Raw genomic sequence first — 19,630 nt, 5'->3', positions numbered from 1 at the left:
GGAGAAATCAAAACTGACACCGCAGAAATACAAAGGATTATAAGAGACTACTACAAACAACTATATGCCAATAAAATGGACAACCACGAAGAAATGGACAAATTCTTGGAAAGGTACAATTTTCCAAGACTAAACCAGGAAGAATTAGAAAATATAAACAGACCAATCACAAGCACTGAAATTGAAACCCTAATTAAAAATCTTCCAACAAACAAAAGTCCAGGACCAGATGGCTTCACAGGCAAATTCCATCAAACATTTAGAGAAGAGCTAACATTGATCCTTCTCAAACTCTTCCAAAAAATTGCAGAGGGAGAAACACTCCCAAATTCATTCTACGAAGCCACCATCACCCTGATATCAATACCAGAAAAAGATATCACAAAAAAAGAAAATTATAGATGAATACACTGATGAACATAGATGCAAAAATCCTGAACAAAATACTAGCAAACAGAATTCAACAACACATTAAAAGGATCATACACCATGGTCAAGTGGGATTTATCCCAGGGATGCAAGGATTCTTCAATATATGCAAATCAGTCAATGTGGTACACCACATTAACAAATTAAGGAATAAAAACCATATGATCATCTCAACAGATGCAGAAAAAGCTTTTGACAAAATTCAACACCGATTTATGATAAAATCTCTCCAGAAAATTGGCATAGAGGGAACCTACCTCAACATAATAAAGCCCATATATGACAAACCCACAGCAAGCATCATGCTCAATGGTGAAAAACTGAAAGCATTTCCACTAAGATCAGGGACAAAGAAGGATGTCCACTCTCGCCACTCTTATTCAACACAGTTTTGGAAATCCTAGCCACGACAATTAGAGAAGAAAAAGAAATAAAAAGAATACAAATTGGAAAAGAAGAAGTCAAACTGTCATTGTTTGCAGATGACATGATACTATACATAGAAAATCCTAAAGATGCCACCAGAAAACTACTACTAGAACTAATCAATGAATTTGGTAAGGTTGCAGGATACAAAATTAATGCACAGAAATCTCTAGCATTCCTATACACCAACAACAAAAAATCAGAAAGAGAAATTAAGGAAACAATACCATTTACCATCACAAAAAAAAGAATAAAATACCTAGGAATAAACCTGCCTAAGGAGGTGTAAGAGTTGTACTCAGAAAACTATAAAACACTGATGAAAGAAATCAAAGATGACATAAATAGATGGAGAAATATACCATGTTCTTCAATTGCAAGAATCAATATTGTGAAAATAACTATACTACCCAAAGCTATCTACAGATTCAACGCAATCCCTATCAAACTACCAATGGCATTCTTCACAGAATTAGAACAGAGAATTTTACAATTCGTATGGAAACACAAAAGACCCCGAACAGCCAAAGCAATCTTGAGACAGAAAAACAGAGTTGGAGGAATCAGGCTCCCTGACCTCAAACTATATACCACAAAGGTACAGTAATCAAGACAATATGGTACTGGTACAAAAACAGAAATATAGAGCAATGGTACAGGATAGAAAGCCCAGAGATAAACCCACGCACATATGGTCACCTAATTTATGACAAAGGAGGCAAAAACATTCAATGGAGAAAAAATAGCCTCTTCAATAAGTGGTGCTGGGAAAACTGCACAGCTACATGTGAAAGAACTAGACTAGAACACTCCCTAACACCATACACAAAAATAAACTCCAAATGGTTTAAAGACCTAAATGTAAGACCAGACAATATAAAACTCTTAGAGGAAAACATAGGAAAAATACGCTTCGATATAAACCACAGCAAGATCTCTTTTGATCCACCTCCTAGAATAATGGAAATAAAAACAAAACTAAGTAAATGGGACTTAATTAAACTTAAAAGCTTTTGCACAGCAAAGCAAACCATAAACAAGACAAAAAGACAACCCTCAGAATGGGAGAAAATACTTGCAAATGGAACAATAGACAAAAGATTAATGTCCAAAATATACAAACAGCTCATGGAGCTCAATAACAAAAAAACAATCCAATTAAAAAATGGGCAGAAGACCTAAACAGACATTTCACCAAGGAAGACATACAGATGGCCAAGAGCCACGTGAAAAGATGCTCAACATCACTAATTATTAGAGAGATGCAAATCAAAACTACAATGAGGTATCATGTCACACCAGTCAGAATGGCAGTTATCAAAAAATGTAGAAACAATAAATGCTGGAAAGGGTGTGGTGAAAAGGGTACCCTCCTGCACTGTTGGTGGGAAGGTACATTGATACAACCACTACGGAGAACCATATGGATGTTCCTTAAAAAACTAAAAATAGAGGGCTTCCCTGGTGGCACAGTGGTTGAGAGTCCGCCTGCCGATGCAGGGGACACGGGTTCGTGCCCCGGTCCGGGAAGATCCCACATGCCGCGGAGTGGCTGGGTCTGTGAGCCATGGCCGCTGAGCCTGTGCATCTGGAGCCTGTGATCCGCAATGGGAGAGGCCACAACAGTGAGAGGCCCACGTACCGCAAAAAAATAAAAACCAAAAAACTAAAAATAGAACTATCATATGACCCAGGAATCCCACTACTGGGCATATACCCTGAGAAAACCATAATTCAAAAAGAGTCATGTACCAAAATGTTCATTGCAGCTCTATTTACAATAGCCGGGACATGGAAGCAACCTAAATATCCACTGACAGATGAATGGATAAAGAAGATGTGGCGGGTTTCACTGGTGGCACAGCGGTTAAGAATCCGCCTGCCAATGCAGGGGACACGGGTTCGAGCCCTGGCCCGGGAAGATCTCACATGCCGCGGAGCAACTAAGCCTGTGCATCACAACTACTGAGCCTGCGCTCTAGAGCCCGTGAGCCACAACTACTGAGCCCACGTGCCTCCCACGTGCCTAGAGCCCGTGCTCCGCAGCAAGAGAAGCCACCGCACCACAATGCACACCACAATGAAGAGTAGCCCCCGCTCACTGCAACTAGAGAAAAGCCCACGTCCCAACAGAGACCCAATGCAGCCAAAAATAAAATAAATTAATTTAAAAAAAAACACCTTTCACTTTATAAAAGAAAAGAAGATGTGACACATGTATACAATGGAATATTACTCAGCCATGAAAAGAAACAAAATTGAGTTATTTGTAGTGAGGTGGATGGACCCAGAGTCTGTCAACAGAGTGAAGTAAGTCAGAAAGAGAAAAACAAATACTGTATGCTAACGCATATATATGGAATCTAGAAAAAAAAAATGGTATGGATGAACCTAGTTGCAGGGCAGGAATACAGATGTAGACATAGAGAATGGACATGAGGACACAGGGTGGGGGGGGAAGCTGGGGTGAAGTGAGAGTAGCATTGACAATATATACACTACCGAATGTAAAATAGTTAGATAGTGGGAAGCAGCAGCATAGCACAGGGAGATCAGCTCGGTGCTTTGCGATGACCTAGAGGGGTGGAATAGGGAGGATGGGAGGGAGGCTCAAGAGGGAGGGGATATGGGGACATATGTATGCATATGGCTGATTCACTTTGGTGTACAACAGAAACATAGTATTGTGAAGCAATTATACTCCAATAAAGATCTATTAAAAAAATTAACAGGGAAAAATATACTGTGTAAAAAAAAAAGTGAGAATACTTTATAACCATTGCAATCCATTACTATGATTTACATTAAATATTTTCAAAAAGTGAATTCTTACCTGATAGGAAAAATGGCAGCAGTTTACTTGTAATGATAGTCACCTATTTTTAGACTATAGCTTATGGACATAAGTACAAAAGGGCACAAAACAGCCCTAAGCTACAGAGTCCATGTACTATAGAGTTCTTGTATTTATATACAGTAAAATGCTCCAGCCTTTAAACAGAGTCTATTTTCTTTTATTATAGAGATATTTCATTTCTATCTATCAATAAATATTTACTGAGTTCTATTTATGTGCCATTTATTGATTTAGGTACTGGAGATAGAACAGTGAACTGTTCTTCTATTCTAGTTGCGGGAGACATACAAGAAACAAACTAAGGGAAAAAAATAGCATGTTTGAAGATAAAAAGCATAGAGGAATATAAAGCAGAGAAGGGGGATCAGCAGTGTGGGGAGAGACTGAAATTTTAAATAGGGTGAAAAGCGAAGGTCTTACTGACAAGGTGTCTATGTTTCCAGGGCATAGCAGACTAGAAGTACTGATAGAGTACAACTGGTGCCTACTGACAATAGCAAGAAAAAAGAATATGAGAAAAGATTTAAAGTAATTTAAAAAAGCAGATACAAGAACTGTGCCTGGAGGATTGCATATGAAAAAACAACCCATATGATCTAACACATCCCTAGGCATTATTACTATAATTACAGCATTGATTAGAAAATATGGCATTCAAACCTGACTCATTAGGCAAATTAATAGACTAGGGCATTTTCACTATAGGCCCCAACCCACAGCTACTAAAATGAGAAGTTCTGGGGAATGACTACTGAAAGTGTGATCACCTGGGAGCTTGGTAGAAATGCAGAATATCAAGAGCTGCTCATCCTAGAGCTACTGAATCAGAATCTGTATTTTATCAAGATCCCCCAGTGATTCATTTGCAAAGTTCAAGAAGTACTGCTCTGAGGGTGGAATCCAGAATGCACGTTTTTTAAAAAGCTCCTCCAGTAATTTTGATAATTAGCTGAGTTTGGGAACCACTGTCAATAAGAAAACTAGGAATACTTTTAATGATGACCCAGCATTAAAAAGAAAAGTTTAAATTATATTCAGAATGTTATGTTCATTTTTTAGTTTTTTCTCCTTCTTTTCTTTATTACCCTAATAACATTATAACACTGAAAAGGGGAAAAAAAAAGTCACTCATAACTGCTCCTCCTTGACTCATTAACAGGTTTAATAAAAAAGTCCTGTCTTATCTATATGTACATACATTTTAAAAATGTTGTAATCAAAATAATGGACTACAACTTTGTATGTGTATCTTCAGTTTGCAAAGTAAGGGGAGAATGTGTAAAACATTTTAGAAAGCTCTGCATCCAAATGGGTTCAAATAAAAATTGAGGGCTTAAAGCTATAAACTTTTGTTAAGTGGAAAACTCATTTCAAAAACCATACTGGACAAATAGACTTTACATTGAAAGACAATTAAAAAGAAATGCAGGCTTTCTATCCTCAGCTGAATATCATTAACCTTTCAAAATATCAAACTCTTGGCTCTGAGCCTTACATTTTTTCTTAAAGAGTCATCTAGTGGTGGTTTTCCAGACCGAATTCATAGCTCTTGAGCATGTGATAAGAGAATTCAAATAATAATAGCTAAGTATTATTAAGCATTAATAATAGCTAGGCATTATTAGGAGTTTATATGTATTAACTCAGTTAATTCTTTTGAGGACTATATGAGGACTATTTTATTCTTATTTTACCAATCAGGAAATGGAGGCATGGAAAGGTTAACTATCTTGCCTAAGGTTTTAAATACTGAAAGAGGGATGGGGGAAAATGACGTGAGAGACCAGTTCTTAACTTACTCTGCTATTAGTTCAAACAAGAGAGCACTGTGTTAGGAAAGCAACATCATTTTAATAAAAAGGCAAATATATGAAAAATAAAATTGTAAGTTAAAAAAAGGAATCAAATTAACCCATTTTCTATTGCATCAAGATTGGGAATCAAAACAGATAAAACAGTTAAGCCTACACAGGTTACTGCTTTTTAAAATCAAGACATAAAAAAAGGATAGTTTAAGTGGGATTTCAAAAATACTTAGTAACTGAATGAGTTTATCAGTGGGAAATAAAAGTGAAATAAATATAATTTTTATGTTCTATAAAAAGATGAACTGTATCTTTTAAAGAACTTAGAATAGGAAAGAATAGGGAATTAACCTTATTTCTCAATCACAAACTTTCTATTGACTAGAGTCAGAAAATATTAATTCTTAAAATTAGAAACACTACAAGGACATAAAATTTAAATGCTATGGCTTTAGGGACTTCCCTGGTGTTCCAGTGGTTAAGACTCCATGCTCCCAATGGAAGGGGCATGGGTTCGATCCCTGGTCGGGGAACTAAGATCCCACATGCCACAGGGTGCGGCCAAAAGAAAAAAGATGGGCATTTATATTTATTTAGACAAACTTAATGGACACTGGAAAAGGCTGGAATATTTTTTTAAATTACAGAATATTTTGACATAATTTAGAATCACTAAGTATATGTTTTATATGATTGAAATACAAATAAATTATTTGTAGGATAACATATAGTTCATTTAACTTCAAATCTCATCAGTAATCTTCGTTATTGAAAATTAGTACCTTGCACTTTTCAACTTCTTCTTCAATTTTCTCAACAATAGCTGCATCCAGAATTTGTAAATCACAAGAAGAACGAGACAAAGTACTGACAGGATGTCCCTTTAGCCAAGTAATAATTTCTTGAACTTTCTCAGCACTATATTAAAAACAATAATTTTTTCACATTAATTGAAACTTTCTGAGGGTTTATATAAAAGGCCTGATATGAACTTTCTGAGGGCTACGAATTATAAAAGATATCAAATATATAATCAATCACACCACTTAATTGGGGCTAATTATGAATCCAATATAAACATGGACATGTTATTTCTCAGTAATTATAATGAAACACAAAAATTAGTTTAAAAGTACTTTACTGATTAAATGAAATAAAAAATTATATTAAGATCATAAAGCAAGAACAAAACAATACAAAACCCTCCCCCCAAGAGTAATATAAATTCTTGATAAACTAACTACTACCCTTCAGTAGAACCACTAAGTTGAACTATGCGGCAATAAATCTCATAAATTTTGCTTACCCATTCTCATTTTCTCCAGGCCAAATGTCGTCTTCATAGAACACATCCTCTTGGCTATTTTTGGCTATATAACTAAACAGTTCTGGAGCTCTAGCCGAACAAACAAACAAAAATACTGCTTTTAAAAATATGGCTAATTTCATATAAACTTCCTATCAAATTTCTGGATCCTAAGGGGATATATTAAATATACTGAGGACTAATTATGTAAACATATAAGGGATAGAGACCAAAAGACTGAAAGTATTCATAGGTCCTCAAAAAAAGATGAGGGAGAAATGATTCAATTCTTAAGTATAATTAAACTATGATTTTTATAATTGAAATTTTTATAATTGAAACTATGATGATTCAATTACTGACTCTATCCCTCTTAGACTATAATGACAGGTGATAAATGGACAAAAATAATGTATACAGGTTCATTTTCTAGTTTTCACAATAAAGCTAGAGCACTCCACAAAAGAGCAAATGAAAATCCACTAAAAGTTTCTTCTGATATTCCTCAAAATTCCATTGTTCTCTAACAGTGTACTGTAGTACTTTCAAATACACATAGCAGACTGAACACATGTGCTTATTTCTGCTCCCTTCCCAGCCTGCTAAAAGAATAGTAAAGTAGAAAAAAGGGCATGGACCTATAAAGACAGATGAAGAGAGAAGCAGAGAATCTGATAGTACATGCTGAGTTAACAAAATTTTAGAAACTGAAAACTGAATAGATATGTATGAACTGACTTGACAGATAGGAATAAGCTGTACCCTAAGTCACCAGAGTGGGAAGTCAACAAGAAGCAAGTTAATGTGAACTGTGAAAGTCTGCAAAAGCTCAGGAGATATGGGCTCCATACATTTTGATGCTGCAGTATGGGGTGGGTTTAACAGGCTTTTAGTTGAAAATTTTGTATAATAAGTAGTTAGGCAGTCACCTCCACCTCAGCGTAAATCACGTAGTTTACTTTCAGAGAGGCTAAATGGGGGCTGCTCGAGCCTTGGGTAATCCAGGCACAGGAAACTGGATGGGTGGGGCATGAGGAAGAGAGGATAGGTGCCCTACTGAAAACAGGGGATCAGTGAAAATATTACTATACAACATGCCACTAGGAAGCAGGCTAGGAAGTATAACATCTTTAAGAAGCAGACTCTGAGATGGAGATAAACATGGAAAAAGTTTATTAGTGTGTTCTGTGGAAATAACACCTGTGGAAGGGAAAGAAGGAAGGGGAATTGGGCTCAGGGAGAAGTTGGGCTGTGGTTCAATCTTAATGAACTCCTTGGCCAGTAGCATAGAGATCTCAAAGTAGGATGGCTCCTCAGACTTATCCTGAACTGGGGCAATCAGGTTGGCTGAGCCTTTACATCTTCTTGTTGATGAGGTATTGGATGTGTGGCTGTTGTGGGAAAGGGACATAACTTTAGGTGAGGCAGTTCTCTTCTGTCGGGCAATTCCTGAAGAGGGCTCACTGCTGAGGGCTGTGAGACAGCAGCATTCCTGCTGCCCAGGGAGTAGGTCCTGAGTCGTGAAGAGACATCTGGGTGTGTACCACAGTATCCACTATGTAATGAGACCCCCTTACTCTGGTTAATTTCCAGAACACTGGAAGTCAGTTTTGTTCTCCATATCTGTCCTCCAAGAAAAAGGCTGCAGAATACCTTTCTGGGAAAACTACCCAGCTCAAGAGAAAAGATATACATAGAGGTAGTGATATTTGGAGATGCTCTGCTGCAACAGCCAAGTCCCACCAGAGAAGCCTCACTGAAGCACATTAAATTTCCAGTCAGCATTTTTTTTTTTTTTTTTTGCGGTACGTGGGCCTCTCACTGTTGTGGCCTCTCCCGTTGCGGAGCACAGGCTCCGGACGTGCAGGCTCAGCGGCCATGGCTCATGGGCCCAGCCGCTCCACGGCATGTGGGATCTTCCCAGACCGGGGCATGAAGCCGTGCCCCCTGCATCAGCAGGGAGACTCTCAACCACTGCGCCACCAGGGAAGCCCATCCAGTCAGCTCTTTAATCACTGAATAGAAAATATGAACCACAAGACCAAAAAAAAAAAAAAAAACTTTAACATGAAAACAGAGATCAAATCAAACAGAAAAGGAAAAATAAAAGCAATTTGTAGTAAACAGAAAGTATTAAGAATAGAAGAAAATCTAGATTACTATCTTCAGAGAAATAAAAGAAGATATTTCATTCATTATAAGAACAAGATGCTACAAAAAAAGGAATGCCAGAGAATAAGGAAACACTTCTAGAAATTAAAAATGATTAAATAAAAAATAAGTTAAAGCTGAAGAAATCTCCCACAGAGTAGAACAGGAGTATAATACAGAAAACGGATGAAAAGAGATAAGAAAATTAGGAGAATTAATCCAGAAGGTCTAACATCTATCAAAAGGAGTCCTAGGGCTTCCATGGTGGCGCAGTGGTTGAGAGTCCGCCTGCCGATGCAGGGGATGCGGGTTCGTGCCGCGGTCCAGGAAGATCCCACATGCCGCAGAGCGGCTGGGCCCGTGGGCCATGGCCGCTGAGCCTGAGCATCTGGAGCCTGTGCTCCGCAACAGGAGAGGCACAGCAGTGAGAAGCCCGTGTACCGCAAAAAAAAAAAAAAAAAAAAAGAGTCCTAGAAAGAGAGAATGACAACAACAAAATGGTGAGGAGGAAATTATCAAAGAAATAATACAATAAAGTTTCTCAGAATGGAAGGGCATCAGTTTCAAGTTTGAAAGGGCTGAACAGCAAAATGAAAGAAAAAAGACCCATTCCAAGGCACACATCTTCACATTATTAAAATAGTATTGGTAAAGGGAAGATTCTAAAAAGGTTTCAGAAAATGAAAAACAGATCATGCACAAAGATTAAGAATCAGAATAACACAAGACTTCTTGACAGCAAAGGAAACAGGAGAATGGAGCAGCGCTTTTCAAATTCTGAAGGAAAATAATCTGCAATCTAGGATTCTAGACCCAGGCGAGCTATCAACCAAGTATCAGGGAGGTTTAAAGAAATTTCCAGACATGTAAGCTTTCTCAGGAAGCCACTGGCATAAGTGCTCCATCAAAATGGAGACATAAATCAGAAGGAATAAAGCATGAAAGCCCGGAAATAAAGGAATCCTATGCAGAAGAATGGTGAAGGGAATTCCTAGGATGAGAGTAAAGAGAAACTTGAATGAAAGCTGTACAACAGCCCAGGAGAGCAATTAGTTCACACTGAAGCAGGAAGAAAGACAGTTTTAAGAGGAAGTATACAAGAAGAAAATGGAACTGAGAGGTCACATGACCTGTTTGACTGTATTAAGTTTTCCAGCTATGGCACAGAGTTTGGGGCCGCATTGGTTACGTGAACACAGATAAGAAACAAATGAATAAACAACACAGAAAAGAACAAAAATGTGTACAAGAAAGGAAATGCAATACTCTACAAGATCCAGAGGTGACCATTTACATTTACCTTAATCGACTAAACCTTAAGAACAGATTTAATTTAAAAAATTGTGATAAAACTATAATGAGAGGGGAAATGTGTTCATGTGTGTAGGGAGGTAAGGGAATGGGGAGTGGGGCTGGTAAAAGAAAGCTAAAGCTTCATCATTCATGGCATGAAATCAATGCATATGTCAAGTTGAAAAATCAAGAAAAAGCAGTCTAAATATGACATTTTTAAGGAAACATGGAGGTAAATAGAAGAAATTATCTAAATTTTTAGATGGTAATATGCAGTTGAAATGTGTCTCCCCCACCCCCACCCCAACATAAGACATAACTGAAGTCCCAACTCCTAGTACCTCAGAATCTGACTTTATTTTGAAATAGGATTTTAAAAGAAGTAATCAAACTAAAATGTCATTAGGATAGGCCCTAATCCAATATGACTGGTGTCCTTATAAAAAGGGGAAATTTGGACACAGAGACAGAAACAAAGGAAAGATGATATGCAGCAAAGGAAACCATAAACAAAATGAAAAGACACCCTTAGAATGGGAGAAAATATTTGCAAATGAAGCGACTGACAAGGGGTTAATCTCCAAAATACACAAACAGTTCATGCAGCTCTATATCAAAAAAATAAGCAACCCAATCAAAAAGTGGGCAGATCTAAATAGATATTTTTCCAAAGAAGACATAAAGATGTCCAAAAAGCACATGAAAAGATGCTCAAATCGCTAAGTATCAGAGAAATGTAAATCAAAACTAGAATGAGGTATTACCTCACATGGGTCAGAATGGCCATCAGCAAAAATTGCACAAACAGTAAACACTGGACAGGGTGTGGAGAAAAGGGAACCCTCTTACACTGTTGGTGGGAATGTGAATTGGAACAACAACTATGGAGAAGAGTATAGAGGTTCCTTAAAAAACTAAAAACAGTACTACCATATGATCCAGCAATCCCACTCCTGGGCATATATCTGGAGAAAACCATAATCCGAAAAGACACATACACCCCAATGTTCATTGCAGTACTATTATTTATAATAGCCAAGACATGGAAGCAACCTAAATGTCATCAACAGAGAAATGGATAAAGATGTGGTACGTATGTGCAATCAAATATTACTCAGCTATAAAAAAGAATGAAATAATGTCATTTGCAGCAACATGGATGGACCTAGAGATTATCATACTAAGTGAAGCAAGTCAGACAAAGACAAATATATGATATCACTCATATGTGGAATCTAATTTTCAAAAAAATGATACAAATGTACATATTTACAAAACAGAAACAGACTTACAGGTATCCAAAACAAACTTATGGTTACCAAAGGGGAAATGTGGCAGGGAGGGATAAATCAGGAGCTTGGGATGAACATACACACACTACTTATATAAAATAGATAACCAACAAGGACATACTGTATAGCACAGGGAACTCTATTCAATATTCTGTGATAACCCGTAAGAGAAAATAATCTAAAAATGAATGAATATATATATACGTATAACTGAGTAACTTTGCTGTACACCTGAAACTAACACAACATTGTAAATCAACTATACTCCAATAAAATTTTAGAAAAAGATGATATGAAGACACATAACGAGAGAACCATGTGAAGATGGAAGATTGGGGTGATGCATCTATAGGCTAAGGAACAAAACTCGTGAGGCTACAGGAAGCTAGGAGACAGGTATGGAACAGGTCCTTCCCTAGCACCTTCAGGGGAGGCATGGCCCTATCAACATCTTGATTTTGGACTCTGGTGTTCAGAACTGTGAGACAATAAATTTCTGTCATTTTAAGCCAACCAGTTTGTGGTATTCTGTTAAGGCAGCTCTAGGAAACTAATACAGGGATCCTCAAATATAAGAAGGTTAGAAACCAGTGGAACAATGGACAGAACATTCAATTGCTAACCAGAAGTACAGCATTTCCTATGAATCGTTGACACTAATTCAGTAAATCTTGGTACTCAGATTTCTCATTTTTATAAGGAGGAGCTGAGACTTGTTGACTTCTTAGACTATTTATTTCAGCAATTAAATTCAGTGATTCTAGGATAGTAATCTATTGTCCAGCTGGAGTTTTAAGAAAATTCACTACGCCAAGAGTTGTTTTGTTTATCCATACCAATCCTCTTACTACTGACACAGACATGCAGAGTAGTGAATAACTTAAGATAGTAAGTTAAGGAAATTTTTAATTAAAAGGAGGCCAATTCTCACCTTCCTTTTTAATTTTGAATAATATAAGTACAGTATTTTTCTACTCTATTGTAACTAGTGGCTATGATGCTTCATGAGACTAAATTAAGTTTATATTAACATATGTCACATTTTACTAAAGGAAACATTTTTCTTATCAGCAAGGCAAAATAGTTATCACATTCCTACATTGTTGGATGCCTAGCAGGATCTTGCTAGGCACTTACCTCTCCAAGTACTCTGCAAGAAGTTGTTCTGCTGCAGATGAATACATCCATTCACTTCCAACTTTCTTAGTATATCCAGGTACCTCCTCATTTTTTTTGTTGAATTTGAGATTCAAACCCACATTTGCTTTATGGTCTCCATGAGGGCTGAATTTAAACCACACACACACATACACACAAAAGTTTTAAAATTTTGTTCAAAGAATAAAAAGCTTTGCTTTCAATTTTTAGAAAAGTTTAGTCTTGATTGGTTTTCTACATTTTAGTTATCATGGTTATTTCCAAAGTAGCAGTAGTGGAAAAACTAGAGGAAAGGCTTCAAAATCCAAGTCAACAAAGCATACAAATAGATTATGTAATTGAGAGGAGAATGAAATAAGGAAATGTAGGGAAATATATAATTGAGATTCACACACACCATCTGATACCTTTTTTCAAGGTTCAATTTGTTAGCTGCTAAAAATAAGAACTGTCTTTCCAAACACCTAAAGCATGTGCCATTTAGATAAAAGATCACCATCAGAGGAATCTATGCATAATTTTTAAAGAAAATTCAGAGCAATTAATAAGAGAAAATAAATACTGAAATATTAACCATTTTATCTTTATTATTTAATTTTTTTCTGCCACTTTAAGTAAATTTCTCTAACATAAACTTACTTTCTCCTAGATCCTCTTCCAATAAAAATACTTCCTGTAAACCTTGAAACAAGGTATCCACTCACTCCAAGGCGACTGGCCAACACATATCCTGGGTTGTACTTTATAGAATATTTCTTTAAATATAAAAACAAAAAGGTCAATTATGGAAACACAAAGCATTAAAGCAGCATTTCTTTACCTTTAAAATCTGGAGATAAGACATCACTAACATTTTAGATTGTGGCAATGTAAGGATTCTCAAAAGTAAGTGACCTATTACCCCCCACCCTGCTTTTTGTTAAAGGATTTATAGGCAGAATATTTCTGCTCCTCTCTCTCCTTAAAGAACAGAATTCCCAAGGATGAATGAAAGGGGGAGGAAACATACAGTTTGTGAAACTGCCTCAAGAAATAAACTCTACAGTAAGTATTAAACGGCAAACTCTGTAGGCGAGAACGATTTTTAAAAAATTAATTTTCATGTTCTAAGAAGGACCTGGTAAAATACCTGGGAAAAATTGAGGTCTTGATAATTATTACATTGAATTAAAACATGAGTATGTCATCAAAATAGTTGCTACTGAGCAAAACTGAGTGTCCTTCATATATAGATATAAGTAATATTTGTTTCCCCAAATCATTTATCATATGAAAATAAGTATGAATAGGCTCATAATTAATACATTGTTAATATAATTCAGTCAATGAAATGTAACCTTTATTTGTGTACTTATGGGAAGAAACTATGAAGACAGTCAAATTAAAAAAAAAATTACCAGATCATACAATTTTTAACCAGGAAGTAAATTACTCACAAATCCAGTACCAACTATGGTAAGCTACCATATACTCCTAACATTATGTATGTAATAATAATAATACATACTTATTTTATATGGATTTCATATACTATGTTCATGTAAATGAATATATAAATATAATAAATATACTATATTTAATAAATTATACAAATATTTTATATTCTTATTTCATGGGAATGTAAGGATTTTTATCATCAGCAAAGCAAAATTTACAGAGAATGGTAAGGAATTATTTTCCACGATTATTTTTTTAATGATCATGTCTACAATGACCCCTAAATGGATAAATTTTTTTAGTCGCCTGGTACATAAAGTCACTATTAAAATACATTAATATGCTAGTAAAGAATGCAACACAATCAAAAATATTATCAGATATAGAAATAATTTCAGAATATAAAGGAAGAATTAAGGCAATAGTTCTCTATCACAGGTAGTACCACTTTTCTAATAAGTATCTGAAAATGTGCTGAGGCACATTCAGTTACAATAATTGACACAGGTTAAGAACACTTAGTGTCCAGGCACCAAGATGCCAATTGTCTTGCCATATACAGGGCAGTCCTATTTAATACACAGTAGTCCTGCTCAAAATACAATTAGTACTCCTTTTGAAAAATATTGGATTATGGTATAGTTAAAGTTAATTAAATCACCACAAATATCCTAGAAATTATAAAATAAAAAGTAGAGAAAGAAGGCTTGAGTAAAAGATAAAGAAAATATGTAAAGAGAAAGAAAGTATACTGGAGAAGGCATGCCTAGCAACACTGTACCCTTAGAATTGGGTAGGCTCTGTCAGATCTAAAAAAAGCCAGGGATGAAGCAACAAGTTCTTCTGCCTCCACTGACTCCCAAACAGAGTTCCAGCTTCTTCATCTAAAGGGCCACTCTCCTGATTTCCTGACTATGCCTTCTGAATTATTTCTCCAAAAGAGACCTGATGGCAAGATTTTAGGGACTTCTCTGCTTTCCATAAAGGTTCCTCACGGGTATGCTGATGCCTAATGCCTTAAACGCATTTCACAGGAAATGAAGTTTTAGATTGTTACTACTAGCAAAAATAAAATAAGTAGCAATGGCTGGCTGAATGTGAATTAATTTCAGTCAAGTTAATTATCTAATCAATCAATAAAAACAAATGATAGATATCGGGATTATCCCCTTACTTTAACAGAGAAAAATAAAAGGGTGCCATGAACTTAAGTGCAGTTTCCCAATTTTCTCTAGGGACTGTTCATCTTTAGCTGAGTAGAGACATATAACCTTTGCAAGAAGGTCATTTGTTACTTGTAACTAAAAATGCAGACCTTGATTAATTACGAAAGGTTTAAAAAAACCCAAGTCTATTCCCAGAGGGTATGCTAATCAATGTGCCACTGGGAATTCCCTGGCGGTCCACTGGTGAGGACTCCGGGCTCTCACTCCTGAGGGCCTGGGTTCAATCCTTGGTCATGGAACTAAGATCCCACAAGCCACACCACCAACAACCATTAACAACAACCATTATAGATTAATAGTGGGATCTCAGCAGTTTTTCCCCCAAAGATTTGCATGAAGTTTTGAGCACAGATTCCACTTATTTTTAACTAATACTAGATACAACTGTGAGAGAATTTAATCAGTGTTAAATAAAATATTTGCAATAATTCAAAGGAGGTACCAAAAATATCTTTCTAACATTTTTAAAGGTAATCAATTCTAAATTAAATCACACGGACTATAGTACTCACATGCTGGTTTTGTATTAAAGCATCAAGATTGGGTTCACATGGAATACTGAAAATCACACGAATCCTGCCTTCTGTAATCACATCCCCTGAATCCTGAACCTTGGAGGGAAAAAAAAAAAAAAAAATCACAGTATGTTTTAGTCTCTTTCACTACATTTTATTTACTTGTTTTTCTACTTATTTGAGTAGTGTTTAGTATTTCTGAAATACAGTAACACAATAAAAGTAGATAGTGGACATTTTCTTCGAATTTATAAGTGGATGTGCTTATAAATTTGAGTCATTGTACCTTGCTTTAACCAGTTGTTAACCAGCCTTTTAAAAAAAATTAACTTTAATTTGCAAATAACTTCCAACTACCAAAAAGTTGCAAAAATAAAACAAGTCAAAGAACATTTACCCAGCTTCACCTATTATCGACATTTAACTCCATTTAACATTTGTGCTCTATGTGTGTATTTACATACACATAATTATTTTTTGAAACTTTCTGAGGGTATATTATATATATCATGTCCATTATCCCTAAATATTTTGGTGCATATTTCCTAAGAAGAGGATATTTTATTATATTACCACAGTACAGTTATTAAATACATAAATTTACAACACATTACTTTTATCTTATCCACTGTCCATACACCAGTTTTGTCAGTTGACCTAAAAGTGACCTATATTTATAGAAAACTCTTTACTCCCTCTACTACAGGATCAGGCTAGGATCAGATATTGCATTTAGTTGTCATATCTCTTTAGCCTCTTTTAATATATCCAGAGCCTTTGTCTTTCATACACTGACATTTTGAAGAATATAGTTCATTCCTCCCTCTCTACCCTGACTTTTTTTTTGCGATATGCGGGCCTCTCACTGTTGTGGCCTCTCTCATTGCGGAGCACAGGCTCCGGACGCGCAGGCCCAGCGGCCATAGCTCACGGGCCCAGCCGCTCCGCGGCACGTGGGATCCTCCCGGACCGGGGCACGAATCCGTGTCCCCTGCATTGGCAAGCGGACTCTCAACCACTGCGCCACCAGGGAAGCCCCCTACCCTGACTTTTTAAAAACATTTCTACATTTGGGATTTGTCTAGTGTTTCTCGTGATTAGGTTAATGTTACATATTCTCAGCCAGAATAGTGCACAGAGGATGTGTCCTTTGTAGAGTACCCCATCTGGAGGTACATGATATTCATCTGTTCCTCACTATTTTTTAATTTTGATCACACAATCAAGATGTTGCTCAATTTCTTTACTGTACAGTTATAGTTTTTTGTTTTCCTTGCAACTAAATAAACAATCTGTGGAGAGACACTTTCTAAGACCATGAAAATATCTTGCTCCTGATCAAAAATTCCCCTTAGATTTAGCTTCCAATGATGATTGTTGCCTGATTCAATCTGAATCATTATGCTTGTTAAATGATGGTTTTCCAACTCCCTCATTCCCTCCACAATTATCCCTGACATGATAATATAGGCAAAAGTCTTTCCTTTCTCCATTTATTTACCTATTTATTATCACTATGGAATCATGCATTCCTATTCCCCACCCCTGATGGTTTATAATTCAATATGTACTCAATTACTTTGGTACTTAAACAGTCCCAGATTTGGCCGGTAGGAGCCTCTTCAACCTGGTACCTGTGTACCACATATGCTCACATCATTCTTGTGAGTACTTCCTTGCTTTCCCGCATAACTAGTAGTTCTAGGCTCATCGTGTACTTATTCTGCCTCAGCCCTGTAATCAGCCATTTCTCTGAGAAGGCCAGTTCCTTTTTGTGGGATATGGTGTTAGAGATCAAGATCAGAGTGTTACATGCTACCAGGGTATCTTTGCTTCCAATCCTTATGAGCAAATAGGGCTAGAAAATATATGTACGTATAGGCACATATGCATTCATATTATCTACAAACATACATAAATATACCCATATACATGTGCCTATATATATACACATACACACGTATAAAGTATTTTAGCAATCATGAGTTCACATTAATACCTCCAATTCTAATCTGTTCCCACAGGTCCTTTCTTGCATTCTCCTGTTCTATACTTACAAGTACCTTTTCCCATGTGAGAGCTGGAGTTCCCCAAAACATCAACACATTTATCAATTCATCAACCCAATAATACATTGAAAATAATTTCAGAATTGCTTCATCCGTACTACAATAAATAAACCTATGAAAAAAGAGATTAGAATCTGAATTCTTCTTCCACCACCTCCTGATCTCAGTGTGCTCAACACTAAAGATATATAGCCAAATATTGTGTTTATAAATTAGATGAATGAACTCTTTCTTTTTTCCCCCTTCAGTATTACATTTTATTTTATGCCTAAATGAAGAGAAGTTAAATAACTGTATTAACTTGAAACCATAAAGAAATTTAATAGTAATAATAACAGGTACTAACTTCTCCAGTGCATCCATAATACGGTGTTCCCAGCATAAAGACCATACTTCTAGGAGGAAACAAGTCATCCAATGTTTTAATATTGGAGAAACGGGAGTCAAAAGCTCGGATGTCCTATGTAGAATGAAATATAAAAGTGAATCGTTACAGTCAAAATTTCTATAGACTGCATATCAAGATTTTTTCCTATGGGATTATGACTATGCTGTCTACAAATGTCAAATGTAAAGGTTTTCTACATAACAATACCAGAATCTAAAATTTATTATCTCCTTATATGCCAGACACTCTTCTAGGTACTTTACATATTTATTAGTTCATTTCATCCTGAAGACAACCCTCTGTGGCAGAGACCATTACTAGCCCCACTTTATAGATGAGGAAACTAAAGCACAGAAAGGTGATCTTGCCCAAGGTCATATGGCTAAGAAGTCAACTCAGTCAGTACTCTTAATCACTATGCTATACTGCTTCCCCCAAATTACATGATCACTACATGCATTTAAAAAAATTTGCCCCCTTACAACATCTAAGATCACAAACACAAAAGCAAATGCTTTTTGTATTTACTAATTTATTTAAAGCAAACTTTTTGTGAGAATAATAAATAAATACAAAAGAAAAGTTTCCTAACCATACACAGAATGAGTGTCTGAGCGTGTTATACTCCTTTTAAACACTACAGTATTTTGCAAATTACATTAAATAATAATATCTATTATATATTGCTGCATATTAATATGATATAGTGTTTTCTTTATACAGTGTGCAACAGTGTACATTAAGATAGAATTGAGACCTGAAGGAGACTTACTTGGACAATAGTTTGATAAACAAATGGAAGAACTTGTTTTGACCACTGTTTCTCTAGACGGACTTCACCATTTTGATTTACTTGGTATTTACGACCTGTGAGTAACTGACCATATACAACTGCAGATGTTTCATTTATTATTATTCCTTTTCTTCTCAGGTAGCTCAAAGAAAAAATAAAAAATAAATATAGATGTGTATGAGTGTGCATATATTCTAAGATGATAATCATCATTCAAACTACCAACTCATAATCAAATGCTTAAATAAACTTTAAATAAATATGCTAGCAGTTCTGAGTACCTAACTTAAGACTTTTTGCATTATCCTGTGGCTACCTTTCCCAAAGTCTGTAAGATTAAATAAGAACTCATAGAGTTGTAAGAAACTCCTGTGTTTCATACCCACTAGGCTGGCTATAACAAAAAACTGAAAACAAGAAGCGCTGTGGGACTTCCCTGGTGGCGCAGTGGTTAAGAATCAGCCTGCCAGTGCTGGGGACACGGG

General features: G+C 36.0%; 1 protein-coding gene across 2 annotated transcripts in view; it reads right to left on the bottom strand.

The window, feature by feature from the left end:
- Positions 1-19,630, bottom strand: part of XRN1 (5'-3' exoribonuclease 1) — a 101,051-nt gene that overhangs the window by 37,193 nt on the left and 44,228 nt on the right. For both annotated transcript variants that reach the window (XM_082654226.1, XM_082654227.1), the window contains exons 21-27: positions 19,125-19,287; positions 18,311-18,424; positions 15,893-15,991; positions 13,357-13,472; positions 12,697-12,843; positions 6,824-6,913; positions 6,300-6,435 (exon numbers count right to left, since the gene is read on the bottom strand). In XM_082654226.1, coding sequence (XP_082510352.1) covers positions 6,300-6,435; positions 6,824-6,913; positions 12,697-12,843; positions 13,357-13,472; positions 15,893-15,991; positions 18,311-18,424; positions 19,125-19,287 — 865 coding nt within the window. The remainder of the gene's footprint in view (positions 1-6,299; positions 6,436-6,823; positions 6,914-12,696; positions 12,844-13,356; positions 13,473-15,892; positions 15,992-18,310; positions 18,425-19,124; positions 19,288-19,630) is intronic.

The sequence above is a fragment of the Grampus griseus genome (assembly GCF_964374135.1).
Source record: "Grampus griseus genome assembly, chromosome: 5".
Lineage (NCBI taxonomy): Eukaryota > Metazoa > Chordata > Mammalia > Artiodactyla > Delphinidae > Grampus > Grampus griseus.
Note: the sequence above shows the minus strand (reverse complement) of the source record. Positions and strands in the feature narration are given on the sequence as shown.